General features: G+C 44.5%; 1 protein-coding gene across 1 annotated transcript in view; it reads right to left on the bottom strand.

Moving 5' to 3' along the window:
* LOC139368132 (SH3 and multiple ankyrin repeat domains protein 1-like) overlaps window positions 1-16,668 on the bottom strand; it is a 37,384-nt gene that overhangs the window by 8,085 nt on the left and 12,631 nt on the right. Inside the window, exons 10-21 of the mRNA XM_071106718.1 lie at window positions 14,085-14,151; window positions 12,940-13,124; window positions 12,605-12,747; window positions 11,037-11,191; window positions 10,825-10,938; window positions 10,345-10,423; window positions 1,820-1,902; window positions 1,490-1,614; window positions 1,075-1,213; window positions 847-927; window positions 221-247; window positions 67-123 (exon numbers count right to left, since the gene is read on the bottom strand). Coding sequence (XP_070962819.1) covers window positions 67-123; window positions 221-247; window positions 847-927; window positions 1,075-1,213; window positions 1,490-1,614; window positions 1,820-1,902; window positions 10,345-10,423; window positions 10,825-10,938; window positions 11,037-11,191; window positions 12,605-12,747; window positions 12,940-13,124; window positions 14,085-14,151 — 1,255 coding nt within the window. The remainder of the gene's footprint in view (window positions 1-66; window positions 124-220; window positions 248-846; window positions 928-1,074; window positions 1,214-1,489; window positions 1,615-1,819; window positions 1,903-10,344; window positions 10,424-10,824; window positions 10,939-11,036; window positions 11,192-12,604; window positions 12,748-12,939; window positions 13,125-14,084; window positions 14,152-16,668) is intronic.

The following is a 16,668-nucleotide window of genomic DNA, read 5'->3' as shown; positions in this document are numbered from 1 at the left end:
TTGTCACCCAGTTCAAAGATGGCCCTTTTGGAAACACAAAGGGGGGGGACAGAGGTCAGATCTTACTCAGTGCCATTTGATAGACTGTCCTCTTCTTATCAGGCACCTGGGAGGACTCGTACTCTGAAAAACAGAGGTGATATATTCTCAGGACCCGAGCAGACTGATTTTGAATGGAGGCTTAAGGGCTGATTAAGGTAATGATTAGAGAGATATTCACCTGCTTTCTTTTTCCATGGAGAGGCAGCTGCAGCATAATTAGAGACAAGAAGGTTATCATATTATGCTATAACAGGACACTGAGACTGCTATTATAGGCATCTCTGTAGCATCACAAAATAACATGAATGAATACAGTACATTTTGTACATTAACACTGATGATGACTCTGATGACGGGATGGTGATAATGATGGTGAGGAGGAAGACGACGACCATGACAATGACGTCACACAACTCAACCTTTTCCCACCTTTCTCCACTGTTAGTCGTCCATTGGATTTAGCAGAAAAAAAGAAGACATTGAGCAGAGGTTATGTGCATAATGTAGAGCTTCCACAACGTGAATGACTTCACTGTATCTACATCTTACCTAGTGTTTATACATTCACTTGAAGGAGGACATGTCCACAGTCCTCCTCATTAAGCCATTGGTAATTAAAACGTGAAATCTTACCTACACCCCGAAACATCCAAGCTTCCCTGCATCAACTCACTTCATATTTAATGGACTTTTTCAATTGACGTCGTTTTCTATGGGTCAGAATTCTAACATGAACAATCCTTTTCTTCTCCTTTTCTCCCTGCTTTTTATGCTTCCCAGCCCCTTCTTCTTCTATTGTCTTACCCATGTCTTCCAGCTCTGATGTCATTGATTTAGAGCGCAGGGCAATGGCAGGAGGAGTCAGCCTCTTAGCCTGCTGGGGGACTGCCAAGAGACAAGGACCAAACAAACTTACTGCTGTATTATAAACATACACACAGTAGCTGTTACGGCATTGCGAACAAGCATTATTATTACTAAGTTATAAACATGAATTGTATACATTACACAGAACAAACTAAAAAAGTATACCTTTCTTCCTGAGATTGGTCTCCTCCATCTCCGGGTTGCGGGCCACCATGACAACCTTGACCATCAGAGCGTTGCCACCTTGTCTGATCATGTTGACCACCTGCCTGTGGCCCACCTTCACTACATTCTGACCATTAACCTAAGCACACACACACACACACACACACACACACACACACACACACACACACACACACACACACACACACACACACACACACACACACACACACAGAGAGATAACACTGGCTGTCAACAACACTAAACTGTCACACTGCACTCAACACGATACAAGTTCAAACTCTTAACAAATGAACAAATGTACAATTTGATAGTGATTACAAAAGTTGGACCCACGTTGATTACCAGGCCTGCATAAACTGTCAGGGTGACAAGCTTTTCCAGGGATCCATACCTCAATAAGGAAGTCCCCCATCCTTAAACCAGCCCTCCAGGCCACACCCCCCTCATCCACAGACTCCAGGTACTGCAGCGCAGGGAATGCTGGGGTCGGAGTGAACTCCTCTATAGGAGTCTGGGCTGCGGAGAGAACAAGTCAAGAACAAGAGGATGTCAAGAACAAGAGGATGAGGGAGATTTGAGAGAAGTAATAAAATAGTGTCAAAGTAGGGGGAGAAGGGAGGCCGAGAGATGCGATGAAAGAATTGGGTGAGAGAGGAAGTGCAAGGAGTGAAAGTGAAATAACAGAAGAGTAGAGGTATTTCGGGGGGGGGCTCACACTCACCTTTGGCTCCCCGAAGTACAAAGCCAAAGCCCTCATTGTCTTTCTTCTGCAGGAGCACTGTCTTCTCCTTAATGATGTAGTCACTGAGAGATAATAAGGGGGGGGGGGGGGGGGGGAGTGAAAGAGTGCAAGCTACATGACTTCTTTAGCAGCAGAAAGTCTAATTGTCATGCAAATAAAGCATTTCTGAATCTGGGAGACAGCTATACTGCATCGCATTATGAAATCACACTGCACCAAAAGATGGGAAGGGGGGGTTGAGGCATGTCATACCAAGACCACCACCGTTCAAAGACACCCGACAACCAGGGTAGAGTTGATGTCATGACGGGCAAGGATTGAGTGCACCGGAGAGACCTCTACATAATCCAGCATAATGCTGACTAGCACCAGGAAGCACATGGGAATGTACATGAAAACGGCTGCCGAGACTCTTCACTGTTAGGAGCTAGAACTTATAAATGCACCTGTAATGCTGCACGAGCTTTCCTCAAGCGTTCACTGCACCAGCTATCTTGGCTACCACTCATCGCCACATGTTTTTTTTCCTTCTCAATTGATGATTGACATGGCCGTGTTGTTATGAGATGGTAGGAGTAGTGTTATGGAGCGGGAGCCAGAGTTGACCATGCTGTTTCATTGCTCCATTACCGTGTCTGGAACTCCTGTTCATTGTCAGATTTACGGATGCATTACAGCAGTTTTGCCTCATGTAGAGAGCTCCAATGTATACTGTAGCCTCACACTCCACAGTGCCCATATAATGTAGTGTACTATAACAACAGTGTCTTCAATTCATTTGAGGTCTCCATCCTAGACAGCCCGGCCGGGTCTCAATTCGCACTGTTTTCCGAGCTCAGCTCATACTGTTGACTCCGGCTCCACAGCCGTGTACAACAACCGGGTCTCCATCTCCGTCCGTTTAAGGTCTCAATTCTACGCAGCCGGCCTCAACTCACGCTGTCTTGTAGCTCCATTAGGATGTCTGGCTCTTTGGTCTCTGTATGACCTGTGGTTGAGTCCGCTGGTTTGAAACCCCAGGAGCTAATTCCGGGTTCTGCTTTTCTCTGCATTAGCTGCTCGACTAAACTCAAACTGACGGCGCCGCCGCCGACCGACTGCTGACTGTGCAAACCCACCCAGGTACCACATGACTGGGGACAGGGAGTCTTTGCTTTATTGGGAGTTGCTGAACTTGGTGTGAGCAGGCAGCGCCCGGAAGCCATTGCAAAGCTGTAGACTCAACTTTCAACTTCTCGTGCAAGAGGTCTACAGTTTGCGCCGTCCCTTTCCATCCGCCGCTTGTGCTCTGTCATACTGTCAACGTTAGTGTTTCGCCAACGCAAAAAAAAAAAAAAAAAAAAAAAAAAGACGCCTTCCATCCATCTGCTGTTCACGCCTCGTTCCCTTTCTCTCACCCTGACTCCTTCGCGCGTTCCCTCTCAAAGGATCAAATCGACATGCAGCAGTGTGTTCAAACGGCTGGTTGCAATCCACTACTGTCTGGGAACGGTATCGTTCTATCCCCGAGGCAATAGAGGTGTAGCTCTGATGCTGTGGATCTTTGAAATAGTCCACCATTTAACCCTCTCGCTCCTGTTCGCTCTGTCCCTGCTGTTCAGGAAAGGACCTTAAATGTGCATGAGTGTTTTTACGTAACATGAATTCCCCATTGGCCAGTGCTCACAGTATGACACTCACATATTACAGTAGCCTACAGTATTACAGTAGCCTACAGTATTACAGTAGCCTGCAGTATTACAATAGCCTACATTATTACAGGAGTCTACAGTATTACAGGAGTCTACAGTATTACAGTATTCTACATTATTACAGGAGTCTGCAGTATTACAGTAGCCTACAGTATTACAGTAGCCTGCAGTATTACAATAGCCTACATTATTACAGGAGTCTACAGTATTACAGGAGTCTACAGTATTACAGTATTCTACATTATTACAGGAGTCTGCAGTATTACAGTAGCCTACATTATTACAGTAGACTACAGTATTACAGGAGTCTACAGTATTACAGTAGGCTACATTATTACAGGAGTGTACATTATTACAGTAGTCTACATTATTAAAGTAGCCTACAGTATTACAGTAGCCTACATTATTACAGGAGTCTACAGTATTACAGGAGTCTACAGTATTACGGTAGCCTACATTATTACAGCAGCCTGCAGTATTACAGTAGCCTACATTATTACAGGAGTCTACAGTATTACAGTAGCCTACATTATTACAGTAGCCTACAGTATTACAGGAGTCTACAGTATTACAGTAGGCTACATTATTACAGGAGTCTACATTATTACAGGAGTCTACAGTATTACAGTAGCCTACAGTATTACAGGAGTCTACAGTATTACAGTAGCCTACATTATTACAGGAGTCTACAGTATTACAGTAGCCTACATTATTACAGTAGCCTACAGTATTAGAGGAGTCTACAGTATTACAGTAGGCTACATTATTACAGTAGCCTACAGTATTAGAGGAGTCTACAGTATTACAGTAGGCTACATTATTACAGTAGCCTACAGTATTAGAGGAGTCTACAGTATTACAGTAGCCTACATTATTACAGTAGCCTACAGTATTAGAGGAGTCTACAGTATTACAGTAGGCTACATTATTACAGGAGTCTACATTATTACAGTAGCCTAAAGTGTTATCATGTACCCTCCCTCCTGACTCTGTAGCCTCCACAATTATACAGACGAAGCAGCATGTTAGTCATACACACTCATCTTCTACCTTTACCACAGGAGGTTGGTGGCTCCTTAATTGGGGAGGACGGGCTCATGGTAAACGGCTGGAGCGAAATGAGTGGAACTGTATCAAAAACAGCAAACACATGGTTTTCAGGTGTTTCAAGCCATTCCATTCGCTCCCGTCCAGCCATTATTATGAGCCGTCCTCCCCTCAGCAGCCTCCACTGACATTTCCATACATACAATGAAACCATGAGACACAATGACACATACATGCAGCCAAAACCCAGGGACAGAGACACAGATGAACTAGTCCCAAGACGACCATCAACCACACTGTGATTACGCTCACACCAGTTTACACAGTCAAATGAAGGAAACCACAAACAAACCACTGTGTCCTCTGTCCCTTTCTATACAAGACTTTCATCCTGTATGTCAGTGGTACCAACACAGATGCACATTTATGAAACACAAAATGCATGTCACACACAATTCATGAGATGGCAATATATACCGTAGCTATAAAAATCCACCTACCCAACAGGAATCAATGATACCATGAATGAGAGAAATAAATCATTTGAAACGGTGAGACAAAATGAACGAAACACACACCGGCTGACATTACTAGAAATGCATTTACAAAATGCTCTCAGATCACATTCAGAAATACACGAGAGGAGAGACAGAGATAAACACGCTGCAGTCAGAGCCTACAGTACATTCGATAGCCACTTCCATCACACACAAACGTTCGCACACACAGGAAAAAGATGATTCAACACACACACACACGCACATATGTACACAGACACACATGCACAAATTCAATACATAGCCTTTCACATCCACGGCCTTTCTGTTGCATCTACCTCTCCCCTCTCTCCATTGTCCTCTCCTCACATCCATAGCCAGGCAATGAATGAGGAAACAGCCTCTACCTGTAAATGAACCACACGCTTCTGTTTCTGGGGCCCAGTGACGGCCACGAAGAAGAGAGGGAGAGAGAGCGAGACAGATCTCTCTCTCTGCATCCCCCCATTGCCACCCCCCCCCCCTTCTCTCCTCCACCCCCTCCTCTCCCTCCGCCTCCCGGTACTCCAGCGAGAGCACAGCCAGAGAGAGCCGCGAGAGTGGAGGAGAGGAGGAGGAGAGGAGGAGAGAGGAGAGAGAGAGAGAGAGAGAGAGAGCGACTGAGCGCTGGCCTAGCATGTCTACACCCTGCCTGCTTGAGACAGAGCGAAAGAGGGGGAGAGAGAGAGAGAGGGTGGGAAAGAGGGAGGGAGAGTGAAAGGGAGAGCGACAGAGATGGTTCTCCGCGACAGGGAGAGAGAGCGCTAGAGAGTGGAGGGAGTGAACGGTGGATTTGAGAGTGGTGGTTTAGCATGGAAGAGAGAGAAAAGAGGTAATTTTGTGGTTGGGGGAAGTGGGGGGTGAATATAATGTGAGGGGAGATGGGGTAACAGGAAGCAGGGATGGTGTGTTTATTTGAACGTCCACTGACTTGCTTCTGGCAGATTCACAAACAGCTGATTTCTCCGCTCCAGAGAGATTTCCTCATGGGCCAAAATACACACTACCCCATGAACAGAACAGCACTCACACCATTCACGTTCAAACCAAACCCACTCAAAATTCTCATTGACATTATCCCAAGCACAGAAAATGCAGTGGGTAGCAGCGGCCATACATATGCAGCTGGATCCGTCTCAAAACGCCACTGTATTACAATAGGCCACATAATCACTACCACTGTACTGCACACGTCCTCCATGCACTCTCCGTCTCCCTCTTCACACAGACGTCATTCACCGTCTGAGTCACTGGCAATTGTTCACATTGCCAAATACCAGTGAACCTTTATTAAGCTGATTGACTTTGTGACTGATAATGAGAGCTTCTTAGCGCACGGCTAATGTCAGCTACACACTGTCAACCCAAAACGCCGGGGGGCATCGAGTCCCTCCTCACACTTGCCGATGGACCGAACGAACGCTCATCACCTCCAAATCCCCATGACTCATCATCGGGACGTTGTGCCGCACGCTCACACGTGTAGAAACACACAGACAAACACACATACACACAGAGCACTGTTAGCCCTCATGATGCACCGCACAACTGCAGCTTCCTAGGGTTGGGCTGCAGATTGACGCTAGCGGATTAGACAGATGCAATAGAAGGGTTGGCTGACAACGTCACGAAAAAGATGCGCGCGCATCAATGTGGCCAGAAGGCGTGCGTTGTTACAATTGTGAACGGTCAAATTGCTAGCAACAAGCTGCCTTGTGGGGAATCGTAGTTGGTTCTTTTCAGCTCGTTGTATCTTGTTTTGAGGTGTTTTGACTGATGTCATGTCTATGCTAATACGGCAAACATTTGCTAGTTAACTAACCAATAACTGTAACAATGTATTTGAGAGACAACAAGTGCTCATTGTGCAAATGTATTCAAGTTTTAAAGGACATTTGGAGACTAAATTTAGTTTACATATTGTTAACAGTCTAAACCAAACGCATTTGTTGCTAAACAACGAACCCGTCTATGGGGGAGAAGGGAAACCATTGTCCACATTTTGCCATTATTTTTAACAGGAAAAATAGACAGGGGACTGGAAGGGCAAATTCGGTGGGGTGATGAGTCATGTGAGCGAGGACAACACAAGTTGGGCTCCTCTTGGCAAAGATGATCAAGGAAGTGTCAAAGAAGAGCCAAGGAAGGGTCGAGGGCGAGCCAAGGAAGAGTCGAGGGAGAGCCAAGGAAGTGTCGAGGGAGAGCCAAGGAAGCGTCGAGGGAGAGCCAAGGAAGAGTCGAGGGAGAGCCAAGGAAGAGTCGAGGGAGAGCCAAGGAAGAGTCGAGGGAGAGCCAAGGAAGAGTCGAGGGAGAGCCAAGGAAGAGTCGAGGGAGAGCCAAGGAAGTGTCGAGGGAGAGCCAAGGAAGCGTCGAGGGAGAGCCAAGGAAGAGTCGAGGGAGAGCCAAGGAAGAGTCGAGGGAGAGCCAAGGAAGATTTGAGGGAGAGCCAAGGAAGAGTCGATGGAGAGCCAAGGAAGAGTCGAGGGAGAGCCAAGGAAGAGTCGATGGAGAGCCAAGGAAGAGTCGAGGGAGAGCCAAGGAAGAGTCGAGGGAGAGCCAAGGAAGAGTCGAGGCAGAGCCAAGGAAGAGCCGAAGGAGAGCCAAGGAAGAGTCGAGGGAGAGCCAAGGAAGAGTCGAGGAAGTGCCGAGGGAGAGCCAAGGAAGAGTCGAGGGAGAGCCAAGGAGGAGTCGAAGGAGAGCCAAGGAAGAGTCGAAGGAGAGTCAAGCGACTTTGTCTGCTAGATCAGTGTTTCTCAACCTCAGTCCTCTAGTACCCCCAGCGGCACACATTATGTTGTAGCCCTGGACAAGGGTTGAATGAGGTGTGCTTCTCTGAGGCTACAACCAAAATGTGTGCTGTTAGGGGTACTCGAGGGCTGGAGTTGGGAAACACTGTGCTAGATGTACATATTACTGCACTGTTGGAGCTAGGCACACAAGCATTTCGCTACACCGCAATAACATCTGCTAAATATGTGTATGTGACCAATAAAATTTGATTTGAAGAAATGGAATTGACCCGACGTGTCTAGTTCAGTGGCTTTAGCACTAGCATGGTCTAAATACAGCTGACGCACACACACACACACACACACACACACACACACACACACACACACACACACACACACACACACACACACACACACACATACACACACTCACAGACAGACACATCCTCGTCCAATTCTCAACCCAGAAACACACACCTCAGAAACACAAACAAATTAGCTGTCAACAGACACAAGACACACATAAAACCGCAGGTTGGCATTTATTGAAATGACTCATGTACTGGAGGTAGCTCTGCAGAGTGGTCACTAGCCGGCACATCCACAAAGTCTTAAACCTAACCCTAACCTTAACCTTAACCACACTGCTAACCCTAATGCCTAAACCTTAAATTACAAAAAGCACATTTTTGTTTTTATGAATTTTTACGAAATAGCCCATTTTGACTTTGCAGCTGGCCCATCTAGCGGAAACCGCTTAGGGCAAGACAGCGCTAAAACATTAGCATGGGTTTACTAAGTAAATCATGACTCATTTTACTGTATGTTTTCTACTGAGAATTAAATGGGCTACAGAGCACGATTAGTGCTGGGCATTCAATGTTAGCATAGTTAGCTAGTGATTTCCCCTAGCCCCTAGGCTTCTGTTTCTTCACTACGTCTCTAATCCTGCCTTCAGAAAGTATTCACACCCATTAACTTTCTCCAAATTCTGATGAGTTGCAGTCTGAATTTAAAGGTGCAATATGCAGAAATCGCTCCGCCATTTCCTGGTTTCTAAAATTCTAATAGTTTGCCTAATTTCAGATTATGTGACAAAACAAGCAGCCATTGTGTAGAGAATCATAGCGCCATCTTAACCACTGACCTACACACAATACCCAATAATGTCAATGTGGAATTATGTTTATAGAAATGTGTTCTAAAAAATATAAAGCTGAAATGTCTTGAGTCAATAAGTATTCAACTCCTTTGTTTAATAAGTATTCAACAATTTGTGTTGCATAGACTCACTATGTGTGCAAAAATAGTTTAACATGATTTTTGAGTGACTACATCATCTCTTTACCCAACATATACAATTATCTGTAAGGTTCCTCAGTCGAGCATTACATTTCAAACAGATTCAACCAGGGAGGTTTTCCAATGCCTCGCAAATAATGGATCGTGTATCAATACACCCAGTCACTTCAAAGATACAGGCATCAGGGATTTCACCATGAGGCCAACTGTGACTTTAAAACAGTTACAAGAGTTTGATGCCTGTGATAGGAGAAAATACTGACCTAAATGACAGAGTGAAAAGATGTACGCCTGTACAGAATAAAACTATTCCAAAACATGAATCCTGTTTGCAATAAGGCACTAAAGTAAAACTACAAAAAATGTGGCAAAGAAATTAACTTTATGTCCTGAATATAAAGCGTTATGTTTGGGGCAAATCAAACACAACACATCACTGAGTACCACTCTCCATATTTTCAAGCATGGTGGTGGCTGCATCATGTTATGGGTATGCTTGTCATCGGCAAGGACTATGGAGTTTTTTGGAGTTAAAAATAAATGGAATAGAGCTAAGTGCAGGCAAAATCCTAGAGGAAAACCTGGTTCATTCTGCTTACATTCAGACACTGGGAGACAAATGTACCTTTCGGCAGGACAATAATCTAAAATACAAGGCCAAATATACACTGGAGTTGCTTACCAAGACAACATTGAATGTTCCTGAGTGGCCTAGTTACACCGTTGACTTAAATCGGCTTGAAAATCTATGGCAAGACTTGAAAATGGCTGTGTAGAAATGATCAACAACCAACTTGATAGAGCTTGAAGAATTTTACAGCTGTAATCGCTGCCAAAGGTGATTTTAACATGTATCGACTCAGGGGTGTGAATACTTATGTTAAGGAGATATTTCTGTATTTAATTTCAATTTCAATAAATTAGCAAAAATGTTGAAAAACATGTTTTCACTTTGTCATAACGTATCTCATATGTAGATGGATGAGATATATAATTGTTTTTATTGTTGTTTTTGAATTTAGGCTATAACACAACAAAATGTGGAGTAAGTTAAGGGGTATGAATACTTTCTGAAGGAACTGTAACTTGGTGACCATGGTGACAATGTTTCCATGGGGTCAAAATGAGGTCATTCATCCCTACATCTAGTCATTGAGGAGCAACACATGACAAGCTTTTATCAATTCCAGTCTTACCTGGGGCCATCCACACCATCATATGCTCCCACGGTAACATTACGAAACAGCTTCCTCTTGGCTTTCTCACTGCGCGTCTCTGGAACACAAAGAGTTCATGTGTCACAATTATATTGATGTGTGTTTTGTGTGTCTTTGTGTTCCCCTATTGGTTTATTCCGTGTGTCTTTGTATACTTTGTATTCCAGTACATATCTGAAACACACCATGGTCAAGTTGTTTGTGGTGGTGTCATTACTGTTACTGGGTGGGTGTGATACATGGCCTACTGCTTGTAACATTGTGAGGATGTCCTGCAGTCAATAAGAACGCTGGGAACTGAATGACGGTAAAATGAGTCATTCAGTAAATGCGGGGCTAGCATCTGTAGATGGATTTTGGTTGTAGTTTGTCTGAGCTGATGTAATGCGAGTGGAGATAGTGACTTTGTCTGAACACATATATTATTTGGTTTCTATGAGGTTGGTAAAGTTATCTCACCTGATCGATTGTCCTTAATGGGAGGACCCACCTCCTCCACATAGTCTGAGGGGAACCAGCCTGTACGACCCTTCACTGTGCCCTCCCAAAACCCCCCCTCTCCCACACTCAACACTGAGGGGAGAGGGAGAAAAGAGAAGAGGGGTGAATCAAAACTTTACAATCAACACAATGCATTCCAAAAAACCCACTCCTCTCTGAATCTCACTTACCTTTGACTTTGTCTCCTTTGCTGATGCTAAGCTCTTTGTCTCCGTGGGCAGTGTAGGCCCTCGTGGCCACGTACACTCGCCCTGGAACCGCACTGTACATACGCCTCATCTGACCCCCAGCTGACCCTCCACCACCACCCGTTGTTGAGGTCGCACTGCAAGAGGAAAGACAGAGCGGGACAGAGTAAGAATTTGTGTCAGTGTGTAGCGGAACAACACCTGGTGACACCAATAGCTGAGAGGGAATTTAAATGACTTAGGAGTCATGCCAGTGGTTTACACTATTAGAATAAAACGTTTTGAAGCTTCAAAGTTGGTAAGACAACCGAGGATGTAAAAACACAATATTTAGCATTTTCACATTTTTAGCATTTTATTTAGCATTTTCACATTTCACGCTTTGTGATGGCCACTCCAATACCTTGACTTTGTTGTCCTTAAACCATTTCGCCACAACTTTGGAAGTATGCTTGGGGTCATTGTCCATTTGGAAGACCCATTTGTGACCAAGCTTTAACTTCCTGACAGATGTCTTGAGATGTTGCTTCAATATATTCACATAATTTTCATTCCTCATAATGCCATGTATTTTGTGAAGTGCACCAGTCCCTCCTGCAGCAAAGCACCTCCACAACATGATGCTGCCACCCATCTGCTTAACGGTTGGGATGGTGTTCTTCGGCTTGCAAGCCTCCCCCTTTTGCCTCCAAACATAACGATGGTCATTATGGCCAAACAGTTCTATTTTTGTTTCATCAGACCAGAGGGCATTTCTCCAAAAAGTATGATCTTTGTCCCCATGTGCAGTTGCAAACCGTAGTCTGGCTCTTTTATGGCGGTTTTGGAGCAGTGGCTTCTTCCTTGCTGACCGGCCTTTCAGGTTATGTCGATATAGGACTCATCTTACGTGGATATAGATACTCTTGTACCTGTTTCCTCCAGCATCTTCAAAAGGTCCTTTGCTGTTGTTCTGGGATTGATTTGCACTTTTCGCACCAAAGTACATTAATCTCTAGGAGACAGAACGTGTCTCCTTCCTGAGCGGTATGATGGCTGCGTGGTCCCATGGTGTTTATACTTGCGTACTATTGTTTGAACAGATGAACGTGGTACCTTCAGGCATTTGGAAATTGCTCCCAAGGATGTTTTTTTTCTGAGGTCTTGGTTGATTTCTTTTGATTTTCCCATGATGTCAAGCAAAGAGGCACTGAGTTTGAAGGTAGGCCTTGAAATACATCCACAGGTAAACCTCCAATTGAGACAAATGATGTCAATTAGCCTATCAGAAGATTCTAAAGTCATGACATAATTATCTGGAATTTTCCAAGCTGTTTAAAGCAGAGTCAACTTACTGTATGTAAACTTATGACCCACTGGAATTGTGATACAGTGAATTATAAGTGAAATAATCTGTCTGTAAACATTTGTTGGAAAATTACTTGTGCCATGCACAAAGTAGATGTCCTAACCGACTTGCCACAAATATAGTTTGTCAACAAGAAATTTGTGGAGTGGTTGAAAAACGACTTCAACTGTATGTACGGTCACTCCCTCCACTATGTCCTCACCCCTGTCTGCCGCGCTGTGGTTTGCTGTGATGCCTCTCCTCTGTGTCACTCTGTCCTCCTCCTCCTCCTCTTCCTCGTGATGGGGAGCGGGTACGGGCCCTGGGACTGCTGGAGCTCCTCACACCTACAGAGGCCCTGCGACCCTAGAGAGAGAGGGGAACAAACAATTACACAAACACACACACACTGATTATATAAATACATAGGCTGAATGATGTAACTGTGTTGACACTTACACAAACCCAAACTCACAAATCGTTAACTAAAAGTATCTTAAAGCATAGCTCCCCAATAAACAATTCCCCACTGCATCTCCATACTGTGCCCCTCAGTACCTGTCCAGGGATGGGATTGGATCTAGCAGCCTTGTTGGGCAGGGCCATGGTATCAGGCAGGGTCATGCTGTTATCACTGTTAGCACGCAGAAGGGGGTGGGGGTGAGGGTGAGCCATGAGGAGAGGGATTGCACGTGCACTCTCTCCTCTTTTGGGAGCATACTTTGGGAATTCCAGAAAGGGCACTGAGAAAAGAGAGTGACAGGTAGGTGGGAGAGCAGTGAGGTTAGTGCAAGAGGGGGAGAGAAAGAGGGAGGGAATATTGTGAGAGTGTGAACGATTACCAACCAGACTCAAGTGATTCGGATGAAAAGACAAATACATAAGCAACACGGATGGACTTGAACACCACACACACAACCCTGAAACTGGGCAAGCAATCATCAAAAGGATCACTTGAGGTAAAAGGAATACTTCTGGATTTTGGCAATGAAGCCCTTTATGTACTTCCCCAGAGTCAGGTGAACTCATGGATACCGTTTTTATGTCTCTGCATCCAGTATGAAGGAAGTTAGAGGTAGTTTTGCGGGCCAATGTTAACTAGCACAATAACTGGAAGTCTATAGTCTATGGTAACAGCTAGCTGTTGGGGCGGCAGGTAGCCTAGTGGTTAGAGCGTTGGGTCAGTAACCGATCCCCGAGCTGACAAGTTAAAAAAGACATTCTGACGTTCTGCCTCTGAACAAGGCAGTTAACCCACTGTTTCCTGGTAGGCTGTCATTGTAAATAAACATTTGTTCTTAACTGACTTGCCTAGTTAAAAAAAGTAAGAGGTTACCATAGACTCCCAGTCATTCAGCTAACGCCAGTTGAAACAAGTTTAGGCCACCTCTGAACCAACACAGTGCTTTCAGAAACAACATCGTTTGCAAAATGTCTAGGGATTAGCCTCTATTCTGATCCAATGCACCGCGAACAAATACTATCTACCAGTGTGATAAAACAACTTAATAAGATGACAAAAGACAACATATATTTTGAGTCAAAGGTTGATTGAGGAAGCAGGACATTCATACCAAATGATGCACTGAAAGGTGTTTTATAGCAGACAGAACAAAATAAATATAGTAGACACTCATTCATCAAAACACACTATCAATCACTCCCGAATCTGAAGATAACCCAAGTGGAGGACCAAAACTTACCTACATCTGCATCTCTGTGGTTTTTGATGATTTCCCCGATTTCAAAATGGCCTGACATTACTGCTACCTTCAAAACACAAACACATGTAGACACACAATTACATGCAACTGTGCAACACAATACATGCTCCATGTACAGGAACAATTCTACAAAAACACAGAATTTGATAAATGCTTTGCAAATAACACATTTAAAACAAGTAACTGATTATTAACTCAATGGTTTATTTACCTATTTATTTTATTTTTTAATTTCACCTTTATTTAACCAGGTAGGCCAGTTGAGAACAAGTTCTCATTTACAACTGCGACCTGGCCAAGATAAAGCAAAGCAGTGCCACACAAACAACAACACAGAGTTACACATGGAATAAACAAACATACAGTCAATAATACAATAGAAAAAGTCTATATACAGTATATGCACATGGCGTAAGGAGGTAAGGCAATAAATAGGCCATAGTAGCGAAGTAATTACAATTGAGCAAATTAACACTGGAGTGATAGATGTGCTGATGATGATGTGCAAGTAGAAATACTTGTGTTTAAACGTGCCTTGCGAAAGTATTCGGCCCCCTTGAACTTTGCAACCTTTTGCCACATTTCAGGCTTCAAACATAAAGATATAAAACTGTATTTTTTTGTGAAGAATCAACAACAAGTGGGACACAATCATGAAGTGGAACGACATTTATTGGATATTTCAAACTTTTTTAACAAATCAAAAACTGAAAAATTGGGCGTGCAAAATGTTTTATATCTTTATGTTTGAAGCCTGAAATGTGGCAAAAGGTCGCAAAGTTCAAGGGGGCCGAATACTTTCGCAAGGCACTGTACCTGCTGGAGCGTGTGCTACGGGTGGGTGTTGTTATGGTGACCAGTAAGCTGAAATAAGGCGGAGCTTTACCTAGCAAAGACTTATAGATGACCTGGAGCCAGTGGGTCTGGCAACGAATATGTAGCGAGGGCCAGCCGACGAGAGCATACAGTTCACAGTGGTGGGTGGTATTTTGGGCTTTGGTGACAAAACAGATGGCACTGTGATAGACTGCGTTCAGTTTGCTGAGTAGAGTGTTGGAGGCTATTTTGTAAATTACATCGCCGAAGTCGAGGATCGGGAGAAGTGTCAGTTTTACGAGGGTATGTTTGGCAGCGTGAGTGAAGGAGGCTTTTTTTTTCGAAATAGGAAGCCGATTCTAGATTTATTTTTGGATTGGAGATGTTTAATATGAGTCTGGAAGGAGAGTTTACAGTCTAGCCAGACACCTAGGTATTTGTAGTTGTCCACATATTCTAAGTCAGAACCGTCCAGAGTAGTGACGCTGGACGGGCGGGCAGGTGCGGGCAGCGATCAGTTGAAAAGCATGCGTTTAGTTTTACTAGCGTTTAAGAGCAGTTGGAGGCCATGGAAGGAGTATTGTATGGCATTGAAGCTCGTTTGGAGGTTTGTTAAAACAGTGTCCAAAGAAGTGCCAGATGTTTACAGAATGGTGTCACCTGCGTAGAGGTGGATCAAGGAATCCCCTGCAGCAAGAACGACATCGTTGATATATACAGAGAAAAGAGTAAGCCCAAGAATTGAACCCTGTGGTACCCCCATAGAGACTGCCAGAGGTCCGGACAACAGGATTTGACACATTGAACTCTATCTGAGAAGTAGTTGGTGAACAAGGCGAGGCAGCTGTTGAGTCTGCCGATAAGAAGACGATGATTCACAGGGTCGAAAGCCTTGGCAAGGTCGATGAAGACGGCAGCACAGTACTGTCTTTTAGCGATGGCAGTTATGATATCGTTTAGTACCTTGAGTGTGGCTGAGGTGCACCCGTGAACAGCTCGGAAACCGGATTGCACAGCGGAGAAGGTACGGTGGGATTCGAAATGGTCAGTGATCTGTTTGTTAACTTGGCTTTCGAAGACTTTAGAAAGGCAGGGCAGGATGGATATAGGTCTGTAACAGTTTGGGTCTAGAGTGTAGGGAGATAACTGCGGTAGCTTTCCAATCTTTAGGAATCTCAGACGATAAGAAAGAGAGGTTGAACAGACTGGTAATAGGGGTTGCAACAATGGCGGCGGATAATTTTAGAAAGAGATGGTCCAGATTGTCTAGCCCAGCTGATTTGTATGGGTCCAGGTTTTGCAACTCTTTTAGAACATCTGCTATCTGGATTGGGGTGAAGGAGAAGCTGGGGAGGCTTGGGCAACTAGCTGCGGCGGGTGCAGAGCGGTTGGCCGGGGTCGGGGTAGCCAGCAGGAAAGCATGGCCAGCCGTAGAGAAATGCTTATTGAAATTCTCAATTATCGTGGATTTATTGGTGGTGACAGTGTTTCCTAGCCTCAGTGCAGTGGGCAGCTGGGAGGAGATGCTCTTATTCTCCATGGACTTTACCGTGTCCCAAAACTTTTTGGAGTTAGAGCTACAGGATGCAAATTTCTGTTCTGTCCTGACTTTCCTTGAAAGTTGCATATCACGGGGACTATTCGATGCTAGTGCAAGCAGCCACAGGATTTCTTTGTGCTGGTCGAGGGCAGTGGAGAGAACCAAGGGCTATATATTTATTCTTAGTTCTACATTTTTTGAAAGGGA

This window comes from Oncorhynchus clarkii, chromosome 16 (genome assembly GCF_045791955.1).
Source record: "Oncorhynchus clarkii lewisi isolate Uvic-CL-2024 chromosome 16, UVic_Ocla_1.0, whole genome shotgun sequence".
Taxonomy (NCBI): Eukaryota; Metazoa; Chordata; class Actinopteri; order Salmoniformes; family Salmonidae; genus Oncorhynchus; species Oncorhynchus clarkii.
The sequence above is the reverse complement of the archived record's forward strand: the minus strand, read 5'-3'. Positions and strand labels throughout refer to the sequence as shown.